Below are 12,355 nucleotides of genomic sequence, written 5' to 3'. Positions count from 1 at the left end.
CCTTGGGTTGAAGGGTAACTTGTATTCCTAAATACAACAGTGGTGAATGATCCAAAATCCCACATGCTAAATATTCTAATCTATTATTTAATGACAAAACTTTGTCATTACCCAGAAGAAGATCTTTGCGTGATAAATACCCTCTTTTATTCGCAGACCAGGAATAAGTTCCTGTACATGGGTTTTATAATCCTCCAGACATCTATTAACCCTATCTCTTCAACAAATTGTTTTAATGTGCCTGTCCCCATTATCCGGGTCTTGGCAGACATGCCATGTCTGTCCAGAGTCGGATTTATGTCGAAATCTCCCATGCACACAACAAATGCTTCTGGGTATTGGGCCATAAATGAAATTGCCTCTTTCTATATTTGTAAACTTGCCAGAAGAGGATTATATATACCTATAATCACGAATGGCAGAGCATATAATCTAGCATATACAAATATATATCTCCCTTCTGAGTCACTTTTTGAATGGATCGATGTATTAGTACATGAAGTATGGAATGAGTGAGCTTCCCATTGAACCCAGGTTCTCTTTAAATACCCAAAATGATCCCTAGTTAAATAGGTTTCTTGTAGACATACTGTACTACTTTGGCCTGTGTCTTGTTCATTGTAGAAAAGACTTGTGAACGTTTTATTACTGTTCCTAGGCCTCTAACATTGCATGATAGGAAAATGCATTGATCACTCATTCTTTATATGTTTATTTACTTTTCTAATCCAAATGGTGTTCTGTCCATCCCTTTTTAATTTTCTATGAATCAATATATTGTGGCTGCAACCTGTGTACATTTCTCTTAATCCATTTTCATTTAGTGTAAACTGTATCCCCCCCAAAAAAAATATACATCCCTTATCTAAATTGGGGCATTACCAGCGTATTTAAATCCTATACGCAGGCAATGCAATGTGCTCCCACATTCCCCTCGCCCCCCACCTGATCCCGCCGTTATTATGTATATGTGGAAAAAAAGAGAGAGAAAAAATAGAGAAAAGCAGAGAAGAGAGGAGAAAAGAAAGAAAGAAAAGGAACGTAAAGAAAAAGTAAGAAAAAAAAAAAAGATTCACACTCATTTGCAATATATATCAATTTGTACTAGAGTCTCTTCCAGTCTTGTAGTGCTAAAAAAAAACGTTGTTTTGCTTTCCTTCCTTTCTCTCCTCCCTTTTCTCTCCAAAGTCACAGAAAGATAGTTCTCTCTTCATAGAATTGTTGTTTCTCTAACCTCCTATTGCTTGATCATTACTTGCTATATGTCCTAAGACACTCCTGTGCCTGGCTGGGGGTAATGAAAAACATAACCTTTTCTTTATCCACTACCCTCAGACGGGCAGGGTATGCCATTGAATATATAATTTATTTTTTCCAAGGTCTTCGCTTATCCTCTCTAAAGGTTGCCCTCTGTTTTTGTAGTTCCAAGGAAAAAATCTGGGACTATAGATTCTTTGACATTTTCATATTCAATTGTCCCCTTTTGTCTTGCCTTGTGAAGTATTGGATCCCGATCTTTACAATTTAGCATTCTTGCCAAAAGCGGTCTAGGAGGTGTGCCAGACTTAGGGGGTGTACTCTATGTGCTTGCTTGATTGCAAATGCTGCAGAAAACTCAGTACCTGGAAACAGAATTTTTACCATTTTTCTACAAATCCCCCTGGATCCTGACCTTCCACCCTTTCAGGCAAACTGTCAATTTGAATATTATTGCGCCATATTCGATTTTCTAAATCATCCACTTTTTGTTGGCACATTAAAAACTTGTATTTCGTATATATTGCCACTTTATTAGATATTGGTGCCACTGTATCCTCTAGAGTAGATATTCTGGTTTCAGCCTCTCCTATACGGTCCTGCATCTTTTGCATGTCCTTTCTCATTAACCCAATATCGGCTCTAATCTCATCCATTTTTCCTGTTAATGCAGTGTTACTTGATTGTAAAGCATTTAGGAGTTGGGCATTTACCTGCTCCAGTGTTAGCTTTGCTTGTTTCTCCATCTGTTTTTCAGGTAATTTTTCAGGCTGCGTGGGATTGGGTTTTTTAGCACATGTTCAGCCGATCGCACTGTTGCAATTTGCAAACTTTGTCTCAAGCACATCAAGCATGGCAAAAACACCAGCCATTTGGGTACCATATGCTTGACAAGGCATTTAATCTTCCACCACTCAGCCTGTTGGCAAGAGCACCTGAAAGCCACACAAAAGGGACATAATTCTGTTCTTCCTCCTTCTTACCTCAGTCTACCCCCACTATACCTTAAGACCTCTCAACAGCCTCCACTGACAGGGATAATGGAATAGCGCAGAGTGTCCCAGATCCTTGAAGCACATCTGCCAGCTGCACACCACCAACTGTAGACTATAGCCAACAAATTTCTCTGCCCCATCTGCTGCAGTAAAAAAAAATACAGTCACTACCACCCACATGCCCAGCATGTGAAAAAAAAGCTTGTCAAAGCTGCTGGCTTTACAACTTCTGAATTTCCGTCTGGTGAATCCTGCCCCTTCTGCAAATTTGAAGAATGTGCTGTACCACAATGGCAGGTTCCCAGGGCACTCAAGGCAGAGCAGTGAGAGGAAGAGAAAGGCTTCCTTTCCTCTCAAGGCCTGCTTTATGCAGACACCATTCTTCCTAAACCACAGAATGCACAAGAGGAGAGGGAGGAGGAGGATTCTGGCAGTTCTGGGGGCATTTAAGCAGAGGAAGACATACGCCAACCCTCAACAGATGATTTTCCATCCCCAGAACCCCTGGGAGTAGTTCTTGGCTGGGAGGAGGCAGTTCCAGATACTGTAATCCTCAGTGACCCAGAAGAGTCTGCTTCTCCTGCCTCTGCGAAATTGTGATGCATGGGCTCCCCTTAATACTTCAAAGCCTGCTAAAGGACCCTAGAAAATGTGGCATCAAGGAGAAGGATCACTATTGTTCGGCAACCCTCCTTAACCACGGTTACAAGGGGAAAGTCTCAGTACTCTTCCCGCCCCCACAGAGGGTGCAGAAGATGAAACCTCTTGAGGAAATGTTAAAAAGGAATATATCTAATGCTTTTCCCCACTCTGGTAGGTTACAGTGTCATGTAAAATTTAGTTTTGAGGCTTTTATTGGTCAAGAGAGAAGCAGTGGAGAAGAGGGCTGCATAACTGATGCATTTAACAATTTTTTTTAGTCCTGGCCGCCCAGGATTTTCAGCTTCCACATCCCATTGGCAGCATTGGCATCATATGGCTGACGATTATCTAGAAGTGAAATCAGAGATGGAGAGCTTTCCAGTTGACGATCCACTGAGTTACTGGGTCATGAGAATAGACCACTTGATACTTGCCCAGCATGCTGCTCTGCATCCATCGTGCTTTCCGAACGGGCATTCAGTGCTGCTGGAGGTTTTGTTACTGATAATAGAATGCATCTTTCCACAGACTCCATGGACCGTCTGATATTTATCAAAATGAATCAGTCCTGGATTATCAGCAGCTATGAAGCCCCTAATGCCGATGTCACTGATTAAGTGTTTTTGGGATGTGGAATCTCTGCAAGACTTCTAGGCTACCTAGTGTTGTGAGTGTTGATTTTATCTGGAACTATTTTTTTGGTGTAGGTTTCATGGGCACAATTACCACCCAAAGACCAATTTTTCCACACCTATTTGACAGGTGCATATCATTTCAATTATTGACAGCAAGGCCGATTCTTGCTTTCATTAAGAGTACCTCTATAGGGTTACGGTGTGAAGGCACCACAGACACCCAAAGACCAATTTTTCTGCACCAGTTAGACAGGTGCATATCATTTTCATTTTTGACAGCAAGGCCAATTCTTGCTTTCATCAAGAGTACCTCTATAGGCTTAAGGTGTGAAGGCACCACAAACACCCAAAGACTCGTTTGACCTGTTTGTTTTTGCAGCAGCTTCTATACACAGTACAAATGTACCACTTTACAGTTAAACTAAGGTGACCCCCAGGCACTATATTGAAAGGAATTTTTTATTTTTATTTCTATTTCTCATGTTGATGCTTTTACTTTTAGCATCAGTAAATCACTGCTCATTTAAACATTTTAGAAACGTTTTTTTATTGATATATGTCCCCCAGGGCAGTACCCTGACCCCCATAACCATTGTATGCCAAAATATTTGCATATAAGCCTTAAAAATGGGCACTTTTAATTGTTACAGTTTTTGTCCATAGACTTCATTGGGATTTGTAATTCGTTTCCGAACTTTCGCAATGTTCAAAAGTTCTGGTGCGAACCGAACGGGGGTTTGCTCGGCCCATCCCTATAAATAATATACACATATGTGCTATTGCTGAGATTGTCAGGAGCAGGAGAATTTTTTTTAGGTTGTTCTTTGTTGGTCGTTTATGGGGGTAGCAAGAAATAGTGTTAGAAAGAGAGGTATATATGTGTTTTCCCACACCTCCTAAAGGAGGTGGGTGGACCTCTTACCAGATAACGAAAAATCTTGGGCCTGTATATATTCCCTATGTGGGATTCTCTCCTTCCTCCTCTCCGGGTTGCCTCTGGGGTGAATGTGCTGATGATCTCCTATGGTTTTACGCTATTCAGGTTCAGAGTATTTAGGCGGTATACGGTGGTCAGATACGGGCTCACACTTCCTTCCTCCCCTCCTTGGTCTTCTCTCCTCTGTGTCTGACCGCCATATCCCGCCTGAATACTGGGAACCTGAATAGCGTAAAACCATAGGAGGTCATCAGCACATTCACCCCAGAGGCAACCCAGAGAGGAGGAAGGAGAGAATCCCGTATAGGGAATATATACAGGCCCAAAATTTTTCGTTATCTGGTAAGAGGTCCACCCTCCTCCTTTAGGAGGTGTGGGAAGACACATATATACCTCTCTTTCTAACACGAGGAGTCTACTCTTGAGGTGGCTGTCTTTACGCCCTGATTACTTATCTGCTGGTAAGAAGCAAACCTGTACAGATGGGACATCAGACAATTAGATCTGTCATCTGGCCGTCACCTGAAGCACCATTTCTGATTTATCTACACTTATCATTTGAATTTTCACGGACATTTGTTATCTGTGTTTCTTTTGGACTGTAGATATTTTCACCTAAAATTTTTGCACATTTTGGTTTATTTTGCACATGTTATTGTTGTGGGAAATTTTTGTAAGGCACTATATACACATATTTATGTGGTATTTATTGTAGATCATTTGTACTTTTTTGATCTAGCCTGTTATTGTTTATCACACATTTGAAAGTGACATCTCATCATCTAGCGCACCAGAATTTACTTTTCACTTTATAGGTTCCTCTCCCTTACCGACTCACACACTGCAGAGATCCATAGTGACCCAAAAGGGGCTTTGTAAAGCCTCTCTGAGTCTGAGATGGTCCTCAAAATCTCTTGAGAAGTTAGTGCCCAATCTGACACTGGATCCCCCAAAATGGGGCCTGGAATCCATGACACAGGACACTGGTAACCATGCCTGACTTCTCCCTAGAAGACCGAAGGGAAGTACTTCTTTTGCAAAACAATTGCAATTAAGGAACTAAAGACAGGTAGTGGCATCTAGTGGGGGAAATGAGCACTACATGCCTAACACCCTGCTATGTGCTAGTCCTTATTGTATATATTATTCAACATAGCAAAGCTATAAATTTATAAAGTGTTCTGCGCTCCCTGCTTTAAAAAAAATACATAGTTTTTGGGTTGCTTTATACCACTCATTTCATAGTTATATTTACTATTAACCAAATATAACTAAATACTGTATATAAAAAATATTGTTCAGGTAGGAGTTAAAAGAGAGTGTTAACCTACTCCTGATCTGCTGCCCAAACACACGCAACTGGTGGAACTACTAAAAGTGAAGCTTGTTTTGGTACCATAAGGCTTTTTGAGACCTAAGCTGCAGACAACACTGGGCCACAGTACAGGATCTAGAGCTTTACTTGCATTGTTCTGTTCTTGTATTGGTCTAATCTTGCAGAGGCTCCTAATGATCCATTTCTAGAGATAATGAGCACACACATTTTCAAAACATATCACTATTTTATAGATGCCACATAATGACAATATAGCCTTAAAGTTTATGTATAACCAAAACGTTTTTTTAAAGTTTTGGATGGAGTATGAAAGGTTTAAATCACCTGTCTGTTTATTTTTTTTTTCTGTCTCTTGTTGGTGAACTGTTTCTTTACTTCCTATCTAGAAAATTCAAAAGGAAGTTAGGAAATCTCTACAAAGTGAGGGTAAATCCTCTCTTGGGCATTTTTCAGCAGAATAACTGCCCCTTTGGAATATTAGCCCTTCACTTCTTGCTATGGGGACAACTGTAAAATGTTGGTTTTCCCATAACTTTTATTTTTTGGGATTATTGGTTGCCAGGATAAATAGAGAGGATACATGTACTCAGTGGGGACACAAACACCAATAAAAATCAGAGAGGGGTGGTAATCCTTCAAAACTTTATCTGAAACTAAAATAAAAATGTTATCTATATATACACTTCACACCAAGGCCCCTGAGTAGCCTGCTGTGAATGTGGTCATATGTTGGACAGTGATTTGCTCTACTAGCTGGAATCTGGCTATAAATAGTCTAGAGTAGAGTATTTTGTTTAATTAATATTAAGTGTAATCCCTGGAAAAAAAAAAGTGTAAATCAGTCTTAACAAACTGCTAACATGGGGACTGTCAATATACAGGCACCATTACAAATACTCACATTTTATGCTGTCAGCTCTTAGAAAATACATTTGCTAACGTTAGCCTTATATGCAAAGTTAATTCCAGATTCAATTATGACTCACAGAGCGTTTTTTTTTTTTTAATCCTGAGATTCGCAGACCCAGTTATTTTGTGTCAGCTGTTAAATTTTGAGTAGTTTTACCAATAAAGTCTTCTGTATAAAACATGCTCAGTTGATCCAGCTGGCATGTTAGCTGCGAGGTAATCATGCAGAACCTGGTTTGATAGAAACCACTGATGACCAATGATGCAGAATACTCTGCATTGATTTATGGGATATATATTTATAGAAAAACTGAAGCATAGTAACATAAATGTTCTCGTTTGACTAGTATAGATGCCTTAAATAAAACAAACAATGATAGGCCATTCCTCATTGTCTAAGTTTGTCATTATTCTTCCAATGCTAAAATGAAGGAATAATACCAAAACTGAGAGTTAGTACTTACCAGAGGATGTTGCCTAATCCCCTTAACAATTACAGTATCATCTTTTTTAATGCTGCCAGCTGAGGCCCCAGCATTAGATGTAGAAATGGCAGGTACACTATTATCTTTTGAAATGGCAAGTAGTGTTTTGTACTTTTTCCGAGGAGACACCTGAGCCAGAAATGACATTGAGGCCATTCATTCATCCATTCCATTCTTAACTCCCCTGCAGTTACTTCCCTTCTGACCATGCAGAGCCTCGACTAACTCGAACATTTATTAAAAACAAAGGAAAAGAAAAGCATGGATACTAGTCATTTATCCTTAGAGATCAGAATGCTGTTAAATCAAAAGAGAAAAGTGTCATTCCTATATCCAATACCATAATAAAAAACCCAACAGCATTGTCATTCCCTGATGTGTTCAAGAAGTCTAACCTATGTATAAATAACTTGCTTCAGGCACTAATGTTCTGTTGTGAATTAGGTCCTCTGCTGAAAGATCAATGAGCAAATTGGTGATGAGAGAAATCTAGACGATGAACAGTGACGTGAAGACTCCCAGATAATGTTATGAACCATAAGCACAGTCAGTGTGCTACAGTACTAATATTTCCCTCCGGAACCCTGCACTTTGCCATTCTTCACATAGGTAGTGTCTTTGCAGCTACAGACTGTCTGGAGACCAACACTGACAGCAGCTTTACACCTTAGGTGGCTCATGAAATTCAGTCGTCTAAATCCTGTAAGACAACCTTCAAAGATAGATGATATTCTACCATTAATGGCTTTACTAGATTTAAAGTCTGGGTTTATTACGTATACTATAAATAAACAAATCAGATCAGTGGCTAGTCCATTTTCAAAAGTCGTAGACAAGGCTGCTTTGTGATGCCTTGATCATTAAAATAACCGCTGTTATAGTCACTTAATTGTTTGAAGTCTGAAGGATTAAAGCTATCTACGAATTTGTTAAAGTGTGTGTTAGGGCAAAATAAAACGCAAAAACATACATATTCGGTACAGCCTGAAAGTAAAGATTCTTCCATATCAGCATTGTCAGCTAAGATTTAAGTTTAGCTGTATGTTGCCCAACATTTATTCAAGCAATTTACATTATTTTTATAATAAAATAAAAACATTTGCAAAATGAGGGACATATTAAAAGGTATGATGGAACAATAATGGAATGATTATAAGAGATATGGAAAAGTTCCAGTAATCACAGTCAAAATATAATTTTTTTACAGGCCTAAACCTGTATTTGAGCAAAAAACGTGCATGTGCACGTTACAGGATGTCTCCAACTTACAAGCAGACCTCAATGCATTGGTCAACTATGTGTCAAATGAGGTTTAATGTTGATAAGTGTAAAGTTATGCACTTGGGGGCTAAGAATATGCATTCATCATACATACTAGGGGGAGTAGGACTGGGGGGAATCCATAGCGGAGAAGGATCTGGGTGTTCTGATAGATCATAAGCTTAATAATAGCATGCAATGGCAAGCTGTGGTTTCCAAAGCAAGCAAAGTCCTTTCTTGTATTAACAGAGGCATGGACTCCAGATGTACAAATCATTAGTAGGACCTCATCTGGAATATGCAGTTCAGTTTTGAGCACCAGTTCTTAAAAAGGATATCGGGGAACTGGAGAAAGTGCAGTGAAGGGCAACCAAACTGAAAAGAGTCATGGAGGAGCTCAGCTATGAGAAAATATTAGAGGAACTGAATTTATTCTCCCTTGAGAAGAGGAGATTAAGGGGGGGGGGGGATATGATCAATATGTATAAATACAAAAGGGGTCCATATAGTGAACTTGGTGTTGAGTTATTTACTTTAAGGTCAACACAGAGGACAAGGGGGCACTCTTTACAACTAGAGGAAAACAGATTTAGTCTCCAAATACGGAAATCTTTCTTCACCGTAAGAGCTGTGAAAATGAGGAGTAGACTCCCTCTAGAGGTGGTTCTGGCTAGCTCACTAGATTGCTTTAAAAAAGGCCTGGATTCTTTCCTGGGTGTACATATTATAAATGGGTACTAATATTTATAGGTAAAGTTGATCCAGGGGATATCCGATTGCCTCTTGGGGGATCAGGAAGGAATTTTTCCCCTGCTGTAGCAAATTGGATCATGCTTTGCTGGGGTTTTCTCACCTTCCTCTGGATCAACTGCGGGTATAGGATTGTGTATATGGGATTATATGATTGGGTTGTCTTTACTGTTTTTTTTTTTTTTGTTTTGTTATTGGTTGAGCAAGATGTCTTTTTTCAACCTGACTAACAATGTAAATATGTAACACACTAAAAAGTGCACTTAAAGGCGTGCTTTTAGTCAAACCCCCCGAACCCCCCCCCCCCCCCCCCCCCGAAAGAGTAGGACCTCTACCCTGATCCCCTGGGGCGCAAGGCTCCTGACAGGGACTAAGGATTGCAAGAGTCTGCCTAGCCGAAAGGCTGACCCTCAAATACGTGGTCAAGGAGCTCTCCTGAAGAGAGACCCCCAGGGGCAGGGGAGGAAGGGCCACACATCCTCCCCCTAGACGTCAGGGTACTGAGACCCTTCATCCAGTAAAAAAACACACAATAAAGTAAAAGCAGTGACAAACAGTGGGAGAAAAATAAATAGTAAATAAAAAAGTGTCATTTTGCACTGGCTGGGCCCTGAGGCCTTGTAGGCAAAAATTGCCCCCAGACTTAGCCAAAAGGCCCAGCCCTAAAAGGCGCAGTGCAGAATGAAAAGCATTTGGTGACTTTGACCATGTGCCTTTTCATACAGTGGGGTCCCACACCCAAGTGTTACTAAGAGCACCCCTAGGGCAACCCTTCCAGGGGGCACAGGCACCGCAGACCTTCTGCTCTCCCAGCCCTAGGCCAGACAAGTTAGATTGCTCAAATCAAGAGGTAATGAGCTCTTCCAGCTTTCCCGTGGGGATTACTCCCGTGCCCCAACTGCCTGTGGGCACCCCGATTTCTGTCTCAGTCAGGACTAACCTTCCGAGCCCCCCATCACTCTATCAGAGATTCATAGCCAGACACTCTGACCTTTGTCAGGCTAGAATGACAGCACAGAATCTCCACTAGATCACTGATAAGAACAGATACTACACTTGATCTTAGCCAAAAGGCTTAAAGTATAACTAAAGGCAACATTTTTTTTTTTAGTTTTGGAGAATGTGGAGAGGGATTAGAACACATGAAAAAAAATCTGACAGGGGTAATAACCCTCCCTTGCTCTATCCAAAATGAAAAATAAAGCTTTGCCCCTAGTTCTACTTTAAGATGAAGAGCAGCAACAAGATGATATACTACAAAATGAAGGAGTGCTGCAAGCCAGGAGACCCCATTTATGGAACTGATGGCTGCCAAATTTGTAAGACATGGTCTACTTGTTCTAACTGCATTGATTTTTTTTATTTTTTTTTGTATATTATTAGATTATTGACTAGATTATTGTAGTTTATAACTACATGGACAGATATGGTTTCAGATTTCCACATAAAAACAGTGTGGATCATGGCACTTTAGGATTCTATTATATTATGCATGTTTTTATCCTTAGGTAAATCATTCTTAGGAAGTAATTTACATAACGAGGGAGCATTCTATCTTGCGGAATTTAGATTTTGGGCTTTAGTTTTGGACCGTGGATGTTGCAACACCCACGGACATCTTTACAGAACATTTCTATGAAGTTTTGTGGCTAAATGGTTTGCAAAGTTGCTTGCTTACAATTTATTTCTGATACTGTTTGTGATGTTTTGTGTGCTATTATATATATGCATATGTAAAAATAAAAATAAAATATTATTCTGTTATTTTTTAGCTGGACAAAGACCTTGAGGAAGTAACAATGCAACTTCAAGATACACCTGAGAAAACAACTTATATCAAGCAGAACCACTATCAGGATCTGAATGATATTCTCAGTATACGAAACTTTACAGACAGCAAAGGTAAGATATACAGAAACAAACTCTTGGCAAAAGATGACAATGCTTTGTTAAACAATTATGTGGGTCTATTCCTAAGTAGGGATGCACCGATCTGACTTTTTTGGACCCATACCTATATCTGGGGTTGTGAAATCACCGATACCAGAACCGATCCGGAGCTACACACAAAGCAAGCAGCTGCAGTACAGAGCCGCTGCTTCATGTGTACGCCTCCTCCATTCACAGACGGAGTGCATCTGATATCACTCCACCTGTGAGCCGGGACTATACAGGAAGTAGCAGCTCCCATCCCATACTACTACTGCACCAAGTGATGGCTGAGCCGTTACTAAGAAAAAACCGGATGGGCCAGTGGATTGGTCAATGTTACCGATCCCCCGATCCAGCTATAATGCCCATATCGGCGCCGATATCCGATCCGAATATCGGATCGGTGCATCCCTATTCCTAAGGTAGTTGCATAATATAAACATTTAGGAAATATGGGGGGCATTTTCTTTTTTTTTTTTTTTTTCTATTGGCATTGCTACACCAAAATATACATTTCAGATTTGCTGTTTACATTGCTCCTAAAGTGTTGTTTAACATATGGTAGAAAGAGCTAGGTAGAATTTTTTTCTTGTGCTTGCTAAAAGTGCCTCTTTAAGGTAGCAAAAAAAAGTGGTGAGCAGAATCACTGAAGTATCCATTTTGGTTCTTCTGAGAATATCCATTGAGATCTCTCTCTTATCTGTAGAGAATCACACAATATTGCTAGGCCCAAAAGTTAAGATTGCTATTGCCTATTGCACTCTGGCACCCCTTCAAGATGGTGAAACTGTGGGTAATCACCTAGTCTACCAGTGCTAGAAATTGACCTGGATCTACCTGCTTACTTCCTTCTTTTTCAAAATTCAATAAGCTCATCAGTGCTTTATGCATCCACAAAAAAAAATGTGTGGTGACGGTGTTCATATGTATGAACATCTGCGGCCAAGCAGGGATAGTCTCCTATTTTGTCCTCCCACCTGTTGGAAATTTGTAGATAATAAGCTCCTGAATAAAAGATTTCATACTTTTACCTGTAATGTATAGTTAATTGCAGACAAGGCGATGATAAGGGAAACCAAAGATAATAGTTTGACAACATTAAGAATTTCTCAAAAATGAGAGAAGGTACTGCCAAATGGTAATTTGCCTGAGGGGATTCAGTGCACTGTCACAGCTAAACACTTTAAAAATAACATTCTCATTCTGTATGAGATATT

The 12,355-nt window shown here is 40.0% G+C and overlaps 1 protein-coding gene across 1 annotated transcript in view; it reads left to right on the top strand.

Annotated features, from left to right (window-relative positions):
* The window catches only part of GABBR2 (gamma-aminobutyric acid type B receptor subunit 2), an 873,294-nt gene that overhangs the window by 844,612 nt on the left and 16,327 nt on the right, over positions 1-12,355 (top strand). Inside the window, exon 17 of the mRNA XM_082257550.1 lies at positions 10,979-11,108. Coding sequence (XP_082113676.1) covers positions 10,979-11,108 — 130 coding nt within the window. The remainder of the gene's footprint in view (positions 1-10,978; positions 11,109-12,355) is intronic.

Source organism: Pelophylax lessonae, assembly GCF_965119305.1.
Source record: "Pelophylax lessonae genome assembly, chromosome: 5".
Lineage (NCBI taxonomy): Eukaryota > Metazoa > Chordata > Amphibia > Anura > Ranidae > Pelophylax > Pelophylax lessonae.
This window is presented reverse-complemented; position numbering and strand designations above follow the sequence as displayed.